We start from the raw sequence: 17147 nt of genomic DNA, 5'->3' as shown, positions 1-17147 counted from the left end.
CCAGGAGCAGTGATACAGAACCAGGAGCAGTGATAGGGAACCAGGAGCAGTGAAAGGGAACCAGGAGCAGTGATACAGAACTAGGAGCAGTGATACAGAACCAGGAGCAGTGATAGGGAACCAGGAGCAGTGATAGGGAACCAGGAGCAGTGATACAGAACCAGGAGCAGTGATAGGGAACCAGGAGCAGTGATACAGAACCAGGAGCAGTGATAGGGAACCAGGAGCAGTGATAGGGAACCAGGAGCAGTGATACAGAACCAGGAGCAGTGATACAGAACCAGGAGCAGTGATAGGGAACCAGGAGCAGTGATAGGGAACCAGGAGCAGTGATACAGAACCAGGAGCAGTGATACAGAACCAGGAGCAGTGATACAGAACCAGGAGCAGTGATAGGGAACCAGGAGCAGTAATAGGGAACCAGGAGCAGTGATACAGAACCAGGAGCAGTGATAGGGAACCATGAGCAGTAATAGGGTGCCAGGGCCACCTATGAATGATGTATTTATTACCAAAAGCATTTATCAGTAATACAGTTGAAATGGGTTGATTTAAGGTGTGCACCCCTAAAACCTCCAGTTTGGGGGTTAGGGTTACTGTAGCCCCTAAAACCTCCAGTTAAGGGGTTAGGGTTATTGTAGCCCCTAAAACCTCCAGTTAGGGGGTTAGGGTTACTGTAGCCCCTAAAACCTCCCGTTAGGAGGTAAGGGTTACTGTAGCCACTAAAACCTCCAGTTAGGGGGTAAGGGTTACTGTAGCCACTAAAACCTCCAGTTAGGGGGTTAGGGTTATTGTAGCCCCTAAAACCTCCAGTTAGGGGGTTAGGGTTACTGTAGCCCCTAAAACCTCCAGTTAGGGGGTTAGGGTTACTGTAGCCCCTAAAACCTCCAGTTAGGGATAAGGGATACTGTAGCCCCTAAAACCTCCAGTTAGGGGGTTAGGGTTACTGTAGCCCCTAAAACCTCCAGTTAGGGATAAGGGATACTGTAGCCCCTAAAACCTCCAGTTAGGGGGTACAGTAAAGAAACGTTAGTCTGGAGCATTGTGTTGTTATCAGAGGTAAATGTCTGGAAAATTTAAAATGCAAATAAAAATGATAAAGGATTTGAGGAGTGAAACATTTAATATCTCCAATCTCTCGATTTCTAAACCTGTCAGCTATAGCTTCAGACTCTTATTCTGAAACTCAAAACAGGTAATAAGGCTGTGATGTTGTGTGTGACTTCACTTCCTGGCAGTGGGTCTGTCTCTCTCTCTCTCTCTCCCTCTCTCTCTCTCTATTTCTCAGGTGATGATGGACACTCAGAAGGTAAGAATCTGATCGATCGGTGATCAATAATCTGATCTGTGAGCCTAACCCACAGTCTGAGTGAGGGAGAGAGGAAGGGAGGGAATGAACAGAGATAGATAGATAGATAGAGAGGGAGACAGAGAGGAATGAAAGAGAGGATTAGCTAGCTGTTAGCAGCCAAAGTCCTCTCTCTCTCTCTGGTCGAGTCAGCATCACTTTGAATGAGAGATTTACAGATAAGACTATCTCTCTCTCTCTCTCTCTATCTCTCTCTCTCTCTCTCTCTCTCTCTCTATCTCTGTCTCTCTCTCAAATTCTGTGTCTGTGTGTGTGTCTGTGTGTCTGGGTATGTCTCTGTGTGTGTCTCTGTGTGTGTGTGCATGTGTGTGTGTTTGTGTGTGTGTCTGTGTGCCTGTGTATGTCTGTGTGTTTGTCTGTATGTGTGTGTGTGTGTGTGTGTGTGTGTGTGTGTGTGCGAGTGTCTGTGTGTGAGTCTGTGTGTGTGTATATGGAATACATGCATAATCATCTTAATTATAGTACAAATACACAGTTTGATTTATTTCATTATTTATTCCTGCAGATAGAAACACTGAGAGCTTCTTCTCCTCTGAGTCATCAGTGAAGCTTCAGCACACATTTAGGTCACTGCACTGTAAAAATACTGCACTGTAAAATTACTACACTGTAAAACTACTACACTGTAAAACTACTAAACTGTAAAACTACTGCACTGTAAAACTACTGCACTGTAAAACTACTGCACTGTAAAACTACTGCACTGTAAAATTACTACACTGTAAAACTACTACACTGTAAAACTACTAAACTGTAAAACTACTGCACTGTAAAACTACTGCACTGTAAAACTACTGCACGATTTGTGTGTGAAACAGGAAGCTCTGTGCCGGATCATCAGCACGTTGGCCAATAAGAATGAAGAGCTCCAAACCTTCCTGGAAACAGTCGACAACACACTGACGGGACTGCAGGTCAGTAGCTGACTGGCTGAGAGGGTTATACAGAAGGGGCGGAACTTAGAGTGAAGAGTGGGGGCTTTACTATAAGTGGGCGGGCTTATGGGGGCTGCTACAGGTGAGGCGCAGTTCATCTCCAATGAGTCTAATAACTTTGTCCCTCCAATCAGGAGGAGTCGTGTTCGGTGATGTCAGAGCTGGAGGCGGAGCTCGACCAGCTAAGCTCCGCCTTGGAGGAGAGGGGGGCGTGGCTTCGTGACGTCATTAAAGAGGAGAAGCAGAGGAAAGAGGCGCAGCTTCAGGTAGAGAAACTTTAATGTTTTAACATTTTTCTTACTCATCAGATATTAAGGAAACATGTTAAACTGAAATACTATCTTTTCTGACAACAATGCTAATGTCAGTATTTTTTCTTTTTGAAATTTACATTCAGTGACGGAATTTCTGTTTGTGTTTTGGCCTGTGTGTTGTTATCAACGGCCCAGTTTGACAGCCAGGCCGGGTTGCCAGATATACCTGTAAACACGTAAACCCAGCACGCTACAGCTGTAACGGTAGAACAGCCATGAAAGCAGCAAACAAATGAACAGGATCAACGGAGATAGATTCTACATGTCATAAAAAAAGAAAACAGCATGTTTCTAACAATTGCGTGACCAGAGACGTAACAACCCCCTGGTAAATATTGGAGATGTATTTGAAAGATGGAAACAGCGTAGAGCCCAAAAGGACGCAGAGTTGGCTTATTTTCTCCTGAACAGGTAAGCATTAGCTCCACGCTAATTTATCACAGCTACTAGGGATGGGCATTTTATGTCATTTCAACATTTGTGTACTCACATTGAATTATATAGCTAGAGTAACCGAGTTGGTTACTCGCAAAAACAATTGAAACACAGCCAGTAAAGTGATCTTGACTTGTCCTGGTTAACGCCGCCATGCTAACCCTGCTAACTGCTAACGTTACCGGAGGACCAGGCAAGCAGCCCATGGCTGTTTACAGCGTGTAGCCTCTTCAGCGGCCGACAACGGTGAGTTATTTTAAACCACGAGAGGGGGGCTGTAAATCGGGAAGAGAGGACTGTGAGTTTGCAGTGTGTTTAGCGATTGTTGCCGTAATTCTAAGCCAATGAAGTGTGTTCCGTCGGCAAGGTAGTGGTATTTTTAGCGTTTCGTATTGTAATTCTAAGCCGAGGAAGTGTGCCTGACTGGCGTGTGGAGAGGACAGTGAGGTTGTTGTGTTTTTAGCGGTTCATACTGTCATTTTAAGCTGAAAAAGTGTGTCTGTTAGTTGGTTACAGAGCTCCGCGTTAGCACGGGCTTTTATGACTGTCAATATAGCTAGCATCTACCGTTAGCTACTCCGCTGTGCTGTGGAGTAATGTCTGGCTATGTGAGACTAGCATCTACCGTTAGCTACTCCGCTGTGCTGTAGAGTAATGTCTGGCTATGTGAGACTAGCATCTACCGTTAGCTACTCCACTGTGCTGTGGAGTAATGTCTGGCTATGTGAGACTAGCATCTAACGTTAGCTACTCCGCTGTGCTGTGGAGTAATGTCTGGCTATGTGAGACTAGCATCTAACGTTAGCTACTCCGCTGTGCTGTGGAGTAATGTCTGGCTATGTGAGACTAGCATCTACCATTAGCTACTCCGCTGTGCTGTGGAGTAATGTCTGGCTATGTGAGACTAGCATCTACTTTTAGCTATATATATCATATATCTTTATAGCTTTATATCTTTTATTTTATAGAAGCAGCTGTCGGAGGGAAAGTCGGCTGTTTTATCATGTGAAGAACTGCTCGATTTCGCCAATCAGACGCTGACAATTACCAACGAAGAAGAGTTCCTGAAGGTACGATGGGAGGATGAAGAAGTTAAATCATCATTTAAACTTTATGGTCCGGGTGAATACTGGGTTCAGATTGGCTGCAGGGTGCCGTTAGGTCAAGTGAGATGTTCCCGAGTATATATAGTGTTCAGGGGGTTAGGGCTTAGAGACTCCACATATCCATCATTCTTACTTAACAAACTACAAACATAAAATACACTCATGAATAGTACTTTTTCTTTTAAGACATATTTAAAGTTTCTGTTTTCTGTTTTTTTCAGGCTGCAAAACAAATCAAAGAAAGGTTTGTTCACTGTTATAATATGATTAAATATATTAATATTAATATATTGATATTAACATATTGATATTAATATATTGATATTAAAGGTCCCATGGCATGAAAATGTCCGTTTATGAGGTTTTTTAACATTAATATGAGTTCCCCCAGCCTGCCTATGGTCCCCCAGTGACTAGAAATGGTGATAGGTGTAAACTAAGCCCTGGGTATCCTGCTCTGCCTTTGAGAAAATGAAAGCTCAGATGGACCAATCAGGAATCTTCTCCTTATAAGGTCATAAGGAGCAAGGTTACCTCCCCTTTCTCTGCTTTGCCCGCCCAGAGAATTTGGCCCACCCATGAGAGAGAGAGAGACATCATGGCTTTCAAACGAGCAAAGTGGCAGTTGGTCAAGACCACACCCCCACTTTCCACCTTGCCCCCTCCCTCTCTCCTCCTCAGTAGCTACAGACACAGAAATGGCACATCCTAAGGAAAGCTCTGAATTTCGGGAAAGAGACTTCAGATACAGTATTAGGTGACCACTAAGGTCTATATAAAAGAGACTTTAGATACAGTATTAGGGGACCACTAGGGTCTATATAAAAGAGACTTCTGATACAGTATTAGGGGACCACTAAGGCCTATATAAAAGAGACTTCAGATACAGTATTAGGGGACCACTAAGGTCTATATAAAAGAGACTTCAGATACAGTATTAGGGGACCACTAAGGTCTATATAAAAGAGACTTTAGATACAGTATTAGGGGACCACTAAGGTCTATATAAAAGAGACTTCAGATACAGTATTAGGGGACCACTAAGGTCTATATAAAAGAGACTTCAGATACAGTATTAGGGGACCACTAAGGCCTATATAAAAGAGACTTCAGATACAGTATTAGGGGACTACTAAGGTCTATATAAAAGAGACTTCAGATACAGTATTAGGGGACCACTAAGGTCTATATAAAAGAGACTTCAGATACAGTATTAGGGGACCACTAAGGTCTATATAAAAGAGACTTTCGTTACAGTATTAGGGGACCACTAAGGCCTATATAAAAGAGACTTCAGATACAGTATTAGGGGACTACTAAGGTCTATATAAAAGAGACTTCAGATACAGTATTAGGGGACCACTAAGGTCTATATAAAGAGACTTCAGATACAGTATTAGGGGACCACTAAGGTCTATATAAAAGAGACTTCAGATACAGTATTAGGGGACCACTAAGGTCTATATAAAAGAGACTTCAGATACAGTATTAGGGGACCACTAAGGTCTATATAAAAGAGAATTTAGATACAGTATTAGGGGACCACTAAGGTCTATATAAAAGAGACTTCAGATACAGTATTAGGGGACCACTAAGGTCTATATAAAAGAGACTTTAGATACAGTATTAGGGGACCACTAAGGTCTATATAAAAGAGACTTCAGATACAGTATTAGGGGACCACTAAGGTCTATATAAAAGAGACTTCAGATACAGTATTAGGGGACCACTAAGGCCTATATAAAAGAGACTTCAGATACAGTATTAGGGGACTACTAAGGTCTATATAAAAGAGACTTCAGATACAGTATTAGGGGACCACTAAGGTCTATATAAAAGAGACTTCAGATACAGTATTAGGGGACCACTAAGGTCTATATAAAAGAGACTTCAGATACAGTATTAGGGGACCACTAAGGTCTATATAAAAGAGACTTTCGTTACAGTATTAGGGGACCACTAAGGCCTATATAAAAGAGACTTCAGATACAGTATTAGGGGACTACTAAGGTCTATATAAAAGAGACTTCAGATACAGTATTAGGGGACCACTAAGGTCTATATAAAAGAGACTTTCAGATACAGTATTAGGGGACCACTAAGGTCTATATAAAAGAGACTTCAGATACAGTATTAGGGGACCACTAAGGTCTATATAAAAGAGACTTCAGATACAGTATTAGGGGACCACTAAGGTCTATATAAAGAGACTTTAGTTACAGTATTAGGGGACCACTAAGGTCTATATAAAAGAGACTTCAGATACAGTATTAGGGGACCACTAAGGTCTATATAAAAGAGACTTCAGATACAGTATTAGGGGACCACTAAGGTCTATATAAAAGAGAATTTAGATACAGTATTAGGGGACCACTAAGGTCTATATAAAAGAGACTTCAGATACAGTATTAGGGGACCACTAAGGTCTATATAAAAGAGACTTCAGATACAGTATTAGGGGACCACTAAGGTCTATATAAAGAGACTTTAGTTACAGTATTAGGGGACCACTAAGGTCTATATAAAAGAGACTTCAGATACAGTATTAGGGGACCACTAAGGTCTATATAAAAGAGACTTCAGATACAGTATTAGGGGACCACTAAGGTCTATATAAAAGAGACTTTAGTTACAGTATTAGGGGACCACTAAGGTCTATATAAAAGAGAATTTAGATACAGTATTAGGGGACCACTAAGGTCTATATAAAAGAGACTTCAGATACAGTATTAGGGGACCACTAAGGTCTATATAAAGAGACTTCAGATACAGTATTAGGGGACCACTAAGGTCTATATAAAGAGACTTCAGATACAGTATTAGGGGACCACTAAGGTCTATATAAAAGAGACTTCAGATACACTATTAGGGGACCACTAAGGTCTATATAAAAGAGACTTTAGATACAGTATTAGGGGACCACTAAGGTCTATATAAAAGAGACTTCAGATACAGTATTAGGGGACCACTAAGGTCTATATAAAAGAGACTTTAGATACAGTATTAGGGGACCACCAAGGTCTGATGATTACCGGCCAGTGGCACTCACGCCAATGATCATGAAATGCTTTGAGAGACTGGTACTGCCCCACATCAAGGCCCACATCCCTCCTGACTTCGATCAATATCAATTTCCATACAGGACCAACAGATCCACTGATGACGCCATCTCCGTAGCACTGCACACAGCCCTCACACACCTGGAAACCCCCAACAGCTATGTTAGGATGCTATTTATTGACTACAGCTCTGCATTCAACTCCATCAACCCAGACAAATTGACTAATAAACTACAAACACTGGGTCTAGGAGACCTTCTCTGCCACTGGACCAAAGACTTCCTCACTAATAGACCCCAGCGTGTCAGGATCAGCCATCATACCTCCTCTAGCATTATTCTCAACACCGGCGTCCCCCAGGGCTGTGTCTTCAGTCCAGTCCTTTATTCACTCTTCACCCACGACTGCACATCCTCCCACAACTCCAACACCCTCTTCAAATTTGCTGATGACACAACCATAGTTGGACTCATATCAGACAATAACGAAATAGCTTACAGGAAAGAAGTCCAGACCCTGTCAGCTTGGTGTACGGACAATGACCTCAATCTCAACACCAAGAAGACAAAAGAAATAATAATTGACTACAGAAGGAACAAAATAATCCACAACGGACTGTGCCAGCCCAGCAGAAGATATTCTTCCTGAGGACCCTGAAGCGCAATGGGCTCCCTCAGGAGCTCCTGATGCGCTTTTATCGCTGCACAATTGCGAGCACCCTAACATCCTGCTGCACCCTGACATCCTGCTGCACCCTGACATCCTGCTGCACCGTGTGGCACTCCAGCTGCACTGCAGCAGACAGAAAGGACCTGCAGCGGGTTGTCAAGACGGCTGAGAGAATAATTGGCACCCCCCTACCAAACCTGAGTGAACTATACTCAAGCCGTCTTCTTACATGGGCCACAAACATCAGGCAGGACACCTCGCACCCCGGACACTCCCTGTTCACCACCCTCCCCTCAGGCAGACTGAGAACCCCCAGTTCACGTACAAATAGACTTCGAAACAGCTTCTTCCCCAGAGCTGTGAACATATTACAAAAATCACACATATAGCCACGCATACAAGCATACAAATCTCTCACCCCCTCAGTGCAATCGTATTCTGTGCAATAACTGCTGTGACAATTTTAGCTGTTTCATCTATTTATTGAGAATGTGTTAGTGTTAATGTTAGTGTATATGTATATGTGTGCATGTACTTGTATGTATGTATGTATGCATACTCTGTATGCATATGTATGTATGTGCGTACTTATGTATGCATGTGCGTGCGTACACATGTATGGATGTGTATGTGTATATGGGTGTAGCTATATTTTTATCTTTATTTTATCTTTTTTTACTCTATGCTGCTATTTGGAGAGGATTGCTCCAACAGAATTTCGTTGTATTGCATACAATGACAATAAAGATCTATCTATCTATATAAAAGCATCCAAAGAGCACCATGCCATGGGACCTTTAATATATTGATATTAATATATTGATTTTAATATATTGCTTACTATGAACATGAGTAAATGGTTTGATTGATTGATTTCCTTGTCATGTTTTATAATTTAATTTTCTTTCTTTCTTTATTTGTTTTTGTTGAATTTGTTTTTAATTTTTTACATTTAATTAGTTTTTTGTTCTTGGTTGATTTCTTCTGAAAACAATAACATGATTTGAACCAATCAAAATTCAAAGTTTTAAACCCCGCCCCCCGCTGGACCCCCTGTTGCCAGGATAACAATGGCTCCAGCGTTCCGGCTGACGACTCGTCCGTCGGTTTCGGAGAACATGTCTCAGTTTACCGTCGACTTCAGCGCCGAGAGGGCAGGGCTTCAGCGACTTCACTTCCTGTCCGGTGAGCCTGTTTGTTTTTTAGTTTTTGATCTTTGTCAGTTTATTATTATTTATATTTGTTGTTTTTGTTGTTCCAGTTCCCGGAGCTCCAGAGATCGACGTCTCCGGCTGCCTTGTCTGTGACAACACAGTCAGGGTTGCCTGGCAACCGGCCAGCGAGGCTGACGGCGAGGGCGAGGTCGGACGAATCGAACACTATGAACTTGAATACCGAAAAACAAACCGTGACAGCTCGCTGAGAGCCGCAGGAGAGGCATGCTGGGAAAAAATCCCCGACATCCGAGACACACATGTCACCATCTCAGGTCAGGGGTCAGAGGTCACGTCTGCTTCCTTTTCTTTATCTGTTTGATCTGTTTGTACATCTGAGCTTAATTTTGAAATCAGAAGCTTTTAAGAACCATTTTGACTTCAGCAATTTACGTTACACATGAATTTCGTTTTCAAGTAATGAAATCATCATTGGTAAGTTAATTGATTTTATTCTGGCCACTGCTTCCACTGTTTTGTATATGTGAAGGTTAATTATGGGAAACTTTCATCTTGAAAATTACTGTCAATTTCTAAATTTAAAGTTACCAAAATGATGCACATTTATTGTGATTCTGCATAAGTACGTTTCCTAAATGAACCATCCATCCATTCATCACCATCTGCTTATCTGGGGTTGTGTTGGGACGGCAGCACCTCCAGCAGGGGACCCCAAACTTCCCTTTCTCGAGCCACATTAACCAGCTTTGACTGGGGGATCCCGAGATGTTCCCAGGCCAGGGTCGAGATATAATCCCTCCACCCTGGCCTGGGTCTTCCCCAAGCCCAGGGGTCATCCTTACCAGATGCTGAACCTCGTCCCTAGGGAGGTGCCCAGGGATCATCCTTACCACCTCCCTAGGGAGTAGGGCAGCACGATATGAGGAAAGTATCTAATTGTCATTATTTTGACTATTGATATTGCGATTGCAATATGATTCACGATATTGGAGGGAATGATCATTTTTGTATCATTATTCACATTTTCATTGAAATGTATTAACATTGAATGAAATTAAAACAATTATAGTGTGATTTTTGCGAGGATTTGTACCGAACAAAGAATAAGACCCTGAGGTACTTAAACTCCTTCACTTTGGGTAAGAACTCATACTCTACCTGTAGTAGGCACTCCATCTGTTTCCTGCTGAGAACCATGCCCTCAGATTTAGAGGTGCTGATCCAGTGAGCGCTGAAGGTCATGGACCAATGATGCCATCAGGACCACATCATCTGCAAAAAGCAGCGATGAGATCCCCCGCCCACCGAACTGCAACTCTTCACCACCACGACTATGCCTGGATATCCTGTCCATGAGGCCGGGGGCCCCAAGCAGTTGCCTGGTTTGTCTGTTGACAAGCGGCGGCTCTGCAGATGAGATGTAGTGGTTTAGTGTGGTGGGAGGGGGTCGCTGTCATGCGTTTTGTACCCCAGCCGGTTGTCACAGTACATCACACAACCTGTCTGATGATGTGATTATTTGTAAGGAGGATTTTCATTTTGTTTTAGAAATCAGCTGTTTTTTGTTTTGTCTTCATTTTTGTTTCAGCGCTGAAATAGTCATACATAACATTTGCAGAACTGTAAGAGAGGACACAATAAGCTAGCTCATCAGTTTACTGTAAAAAATAAAAAGTATTTATTTTAGAAAGTTAGCTCTGAAGTTTTTCTGTTTCAGGTCTGAAGTTTGACTCCTGCTTCATCATCGTTCGAGTTCGTGCGAGAAACAAAGCGGCTGCTGGCGAGTTCTCTGAGCCTGTCACCTTGGAAACCAGAGGTTATTACAAAGATTACTAAATGAATGAGTGAATGAATGAGTGGACCATAAAGGTCTGTCCATGAAGGGGTAAGAGAACAAAGGAAACAGATGTCACTGTAAAAACAAAAAATAAAGTTTCAGGGCGAGACACAAAGACAGAATGAGATAAACTTCTATTATTGCAGCGTATAACTTATTCTTATTGATTTTTTGCAGAGTATAACTTATTTTGATGTTTTTTGCAGCGTATAACTTTGGGTTGGAGGCGGCGACAGCGCATGCGGAGCTGCAGGTTCGGGGCGACACGGTGACCTGGGAGCCTCAGGGGGTCAAAGGTCATGACCCCCGCCTGAGAGGAAAAGAGAACAAAAGCAGGTGAGGTCACTGATGATGTCATCGGAGCGCTCACTGCGGATTCTGGGAGTTGTAGTCACAGATGATCTTTTTGTCCCTCTGCAGTCTCCGTACTGCGTCCTCTCCACTCGCTCAGGTACAAACCGTTGCCTAGAAACCACTCTGTCACGTTCATCGCCCATTTCTCGCTTCATTTAGCCAATCACGTCACTGCTGACATAACTGCTGACGTCACATCAGCGATTGTTTCAATAAAATTTCAGATCAGTTTTTATTCCGTTTTTATTCAAGTTGGTGAAACTTATTTTTGTCTTCAAACTTCTTTCAAAGCATAACAATAGTTATAGTATAGTATAGTAACATAGTATTAAATAGTATATATAGTAACCAGTGTTTCCCGCAGAAAATTTGTTAGTTAAGGTGGGGGGTTGCCGTCAGACCGGGGGTGGGGGGGGGGGGGTTTCATTACAAACACCATACAAACTATACATGTATCAACAGGCACGTGCAACCTAGCTAGCAGGTGAAGAACTCAAACAACAAAATCATCTGCTAACTTACTTTAAATGTGCAAGAACTACAGACTAATACTTAGCTTAGGCGGGCCGCCGCGGGAAACACTGGTAACCCTATAGTAAGGATTCATACTTTAGACTTTAAAACATGAACCAGTTTCTATCAGTTTATTTATTCTAATCAAAAATATTGTTTTGTTATTCTGTTAAAATCAAAATATTATTTAGTACAATATTACAATTACATATATATGTTTTTTAAAAGTTATATTTTGTTTTATTAATTTTTGTCATCTTTCTCTGCTGCTTCATGGCTTTGGCTCGCCCTCATTGGCTGTTTCACACCTAACACCTAACACCAACCCCCCACCCCTGTTTCACACCTAACACCTCACCCTTCATTTATTCTCTAGGACATTAAAGTCTTTAATAGAATAGTCATCTAACTCTTCTCACAAGTCTTTTGTTTTATCAGCAGCAGAAGCGCCACGCCGTCGCCCAATAAGACGGCAGGAAATCGAGCCGGACGCGACCGTTTCGCCGGAGAGTCGTACACCGTGCTCGGTACTTCACATCAATGTTTTAAATTTACATCCTGTCTTTGAATATAGAAAGTATGAATAAATTAATTAGACATATTAGTAATTTAACTTCAATACAATAAATAATAAAATAATGTTTCAGATATTGAAAATATCAAACATGTTTAACACCCTAAATTATTTGTTAAATTTAATAATTATTCTTGCTTTTATTTTGAAAGTCATAATTTGAAGTTTGTGTGCTATTATTTTGAATAAGTCTTAAAACTGTTTTTATAAAGTTTATATTTCCATGTTGTATTCAGTAACATGGTATAAAATCAGATGTTTATTTAAATAATTTATTTAAATGTCGTTGTTGTTCTGTCTCCTAGGCGACCAGGAGTTGACTGGCGGCTGTCACTACTGGGAGCTCCGGCCCCTTGCTGACTGGAAGTCCTTCAGTGTGGGCGTGGCCAATCGGGCCAGCCTGGGCCGCTTCGACCAATTAGGGAAGAGTTCTGGTTCCTGGTGTCTCCATGCTAGCCAATGGCTGCAGAGCTCACTCGCCGCCAAACACAACAACCGAGCCAAGGCCCTCGATTGGCCGATGCCGCAACGAATTGGAATCTACTGCGACTATGACAACGGTACCAGGAAGATAATTACCTTTTACATTGTTTTACCACATTTAATGTTAAGTTGTTTTTATCACCAATTACAACTTCAACCGTCAGTTTCCTCACAACGTTTCGTCTGCTCTCTTCAATTGTTTTAGGTCTTTTTCCCTGATATGTCTCTCTATAACTGAAACAGCTCTATAACCCAAACATCTCTAATATGTCGTTAACTTTAATTTAACTGAAAACTTAACACAGATTGAGTTAAATCAGCCGCATAGCAGTCAATTTAGGGTAATATTAACGACGTGTTAAAACAACTGTTATAACGTTAACATTACTAAACGTCCTTTTTGAGGTCAAAAATCAATCAACTAAAACGATGTTTGCTGTTCATAAATGTTGTTAAGAGCTAGCTAGCAATCACCACTAACTGACATCTCAGCCGGTCTGTTAACAGTTGCTAGGTAACGCAACTAGCTAGCTAGCTAGTTCACCAACTATCTGTATTTATAGTTAAAAAAAGAAGAGAAAATTACTCTATCTACTGCTACTGACGTGGAAATTTATGGCAGCCTCCTGGGTCTCTTTGGTCCTCCTGGTAAAGCAGTTAGGTGCTGCACAGCTGATAACCATACTGGCTGCCATAGGTGACAATTGTAAACAGTGCCCTAGTAAGATGGCGGACAGTTATGCCATAAATGATGACGTCATGTCATATCTATTGTTCTATATCTATGGTCCTGGTGGCGTAAAGGTCCTGGAGCGGTGGGAGATTGCAGCCAATCACCTTCTCAGCTGACCGAATGACACGCTGCAGTCTGCCCTTGTCCTTGGCAGTGGCAGCAGCGTACCAGATGGTGGTGGAGGATGTGAGGATGGACTCAATATGTCTCTCTATAACCCAAACATCTCTGATATGTCTCTCTATAACTCAAACATCTCTGATATGTTTCTATATAACTCAAACATCTCTGATATGTTTCTATATAACTCAAACATCTCTGATATGTTTCTATATAACTCAAACATCTCTGATATGTCTCTCTATAACTCAAACATCTCTGATATGTTTCTATATAACTCAAACATCTCTGATATGTCTCTATATAACTCAAACATCTCTGATATGTTTCTATATAACTCAAACATCTCTGATATGTTTCCATATAACTCAAACATCTCTGATATGTCTCTATATAACTCAAACATCTCTGATATGTTTCCATATAACTCAAACATCTCTGATATGTCTCTCTATAACTCAAACATCTCTGATATGTCTCTATATAACTTAAACATCTCTGATATGTTTCTATATATATGAGGTGGCGGTAGCTCAGTCCGTAGGGAGTTGGGTTGGGAACCGGAGGGTCGCCGGTTCAAAGTAAAGAGTGTGGATTGATAGCTGAAGAGATGCCAGTTCACCTCCTGGGCACTGCCAGGTGCTCTTGAGCAAGGCACCATACCCGCCCAACCGCTCAGGGCGCTGGTCCAGCAGGCAGCCCACTCACTCTGACTTCTCTCCATTTGTGCATGACTAGGTCCTGAGCATGTGTGTGTGTATTTCAAACCTGTGTGTAGTGATTTAAAAAAAAAAAACAGAGCGTAAATTGTAATTTCCCCACTGGGGATCAACAAACAGTATAAAATAAAGAAAAATTAAAATTATATAACCTACACATCTCTGATATGTCTCTCTTTGTTTTTCAGGAGATCTATCGTTCATCGATGTTGATCGACTTCATCTTCTTCACTCCTTCAAAACAAAGTTCAGCCAACCACTCGTCCCCGCCTTCACCGTCTGTACCACACTATTATTCCCCAATATTCCCCATTATTACCCAATATTCCCCATTATTATTTAAGATAAGATGAGATAGACTTTATTAATCCAACACTGGGGAAATTCCTGTGCTACAGCAGCTGAAAAGATTTTGTTTTACACACATCAGAATAAAACAAATACACATTAAGTAGACATAGGAGAAACCATATACATAAAGTATAAGAAATAGAAAAAATATAATTAGTTATAATAGTAATAAAAGAAACATATTTACTCAATAAACACCCTTATATAAACACATATATAGATGAATGGAAATGACATATTGCACAGTTGGAGGTAACAAAGAGTGATAAATAATGACATATGCATAGTATCTCCTATTTATGCAATATGCATAGTATCTCTCTATATATCTCTATATATAATCTGTAATGTAATGTAAAAAAGTAAATTACACAAGAGGGTTTGATTTAACATCAATTGATGATGCCGTCAGTAAAAATCACTTAAGTGCCAATAATATGACGTTAAATCAAACCCTCAAAATTATACAACAACGGTTATTATATTATTCTGCAGTAATAACTGAAGTGAAACTGTATTGCAGGTTTGGTGTGGTGGTATCACCATAACGACGGGCCTCCAGGTGCCGAGCTTCATGGGTAATTTCCTCTCCACCAATCGGAGCCTCAGCAACCTGTCGCAGTAGATCAACCAATCAGCTGTTTTTATTTTATTATTTTCAATAACTGTCATTAATTTATTCATTTCATATTTGTATTTATGAATTTTAATTTAATAAATAAATAATAGGCTATTATATAGAAATAGCTTGTGAATTATTAAATATGAATTAAAAATGTAAAATAAATGTTATCATATTAAAAGACCTGTAATGAATTAAGAAAATATATTTTATTAATTGTTCCTCCCTGCTTTATTTTGAAAGTCTGGACCTGACGCCACAGTTTTAGTTTAAGTGCTTTTACTTTGAAGATGTACTAATATTGTCTGTTAGCTCAGGCTTTTATTTTGACAGATTTTGTCCAGAAAACAGCAAGGGTTGCAAACACCAGCCGTATTAAAGCAACAGAAAAACTAAACTATTCCCTCTGGCTTTAGTTTTAAAGGCTGTAACAAGATGTAATTTGTTGTGAATTTGTGTTCTGGTGTGAGAATTTTATTATCAAATACTTCACTAGATATGTCGTGTTGTACATCCCTAATGGCTTTTATTTTGAAGGTTAGGATAGAACAACCTGTCATTTTGACCACATCACTGACTTTTATTGTGAGAAAAAATATGAAATTGTACTTTTATAGATTTTTCTTGTTGAGAATCATTCAATAAATTGTTACTATCGGACCTGGAATCAGAGTGAATTTTTACTGAAAATATAATTAGAACTATTTATTGATTTGTCATGTTTGTAAATGTCACATCAGCTCTGACTCAATGTTATAGATAGCCTCGTGAGACCGTCCTGATCTGGCGAGCTCCAGTTCTCCTCCCAGATCAGTCTGGCATCTTGAGGCAGAGAAAATTTGGAGCCGTTAACCAAACGACCGGGCCAATCAGCGTTGGTTTTGAGGTGGGTTAGGTGGTGATAGACAGATGGTTTATCCAATCAGCTAACCAGTATTATCAGCCAGCGGTAGCCCTAATTCTGTTAGCCGCTCGCTAATAATTTTTTTCTCTTGGATCCTTCTTTTCGAATATGGTCCGGGAACCTGAAATGGTTCCTTTTATTCCTAAATTCTCGTTACACAAATGGCAAATCTCCTTTACCGACATGTTTGCATGCTGAGCTAACGAGCTATGCTTTGCCTGCAGCAGCAGGGGCGGGCTTGTGGTTGTATTTTCATACGCTTCGTGGATCTGATTGGTTGATTTGGCCCGTCTATCACCAACATAGGTGAACAGATGGTTCATCCAATCAGCTAACCAGTATTTCCGCCCCTTCCCAAAAGTTCTCCAACGGAAAGTTCCCAGATGGATATGCCGAGCAAATGCGAAGCAATCCATCTGGCGGAGTCAGGTTATGTTATACATCCACACAAAATATTATAAATATTCAAAGTCCAACCCCATACTGAACCTAAACCGCATTGAGACCTTTAGGATGTCTGGTGTCCAAATCTTTTCAGCTCATATTCTCTGAGCTTTATGTTACATTAAACTACGCTGGCTGGAACAGACTGGCATCCATGTAGTAAGAAATCTTATACCAGATGTGTGTAGGTTTCTTTTTTATAACAACATTATGTCTATGCTGAGTGAATCTGGTTTAAATAGTTTGCAGTTTAACCAACATCATGTAATCCACATCTGATTAAATATACACAATATGTGGACTTTAGATTGCCATGACATTGAGATTTAAAAACAATATTATTATATTGATTTCACAACCATATTGGTGCAGAAAAATCCCCATGACCTCTGGGCCCATTGAGTTTGGCTGTCACTAAGTGATCCTGCAGA

At 40.9% G+C, this 17147-nt stretch overlaps 1 protein-coding gene across 1 annotated transcript; it reads left to right on the top strand.

The window, feature by feature from the left end:
- Positions 1 to 1247: 1247 nt before the first annotated feature.
- Positions 1248 to 15389, top strand: LOC114551632 (FSD1-like protein). Its single transcript, XM_028572642.1, has 13 exons — positions 1248 to 1309; positions 2188 to 2283; positions 2439 to 2570; positions 4022 to 4123; positions 4381 to 4403; positions 8951 to 9072; positions 9149 to 9376; positions 10780 to 10878; positions 11106 to 11235; positions 12208 to 12293; positions 12646 to 12900; positions 14584 to 14672; positions 15270 to 15389. Exons 1-13 carry the CDS (start codon positions 1292 to 1294, stop codon positions 15369 to 15371), a joined length of 1482 nt encoding a protein of 493 aa, XP_028428443.1. The 5' UTR covers positions 1248 to 1291; the 3' UTR covers positions 15372 to 15389.
- Positions 15390 to 17147: the final 1758 nt, after the last annotated feature.

This window comes from Perca flavescens, unplaced genomic scaffold, assembly GCF_004354835.1.
Source record: "Perca flavescens isolate YP-PL-M2 unplaced genomic scaffold, PFLA_1.0 EPR50_1.1_unplaced_scaf_28, whole genome shotgun sequence".
Lineage (NCBI taxonomy): Eukaryota > Metazoa > Chordata > Actinopteri > Perciformes > Percidae > Perca > Perca flavescens.
The sequence above is the reverse complement of the archived record's forward strand: the minus strand, read 5'-3'. Positions and strand labels throughout refer to the sequence as shown.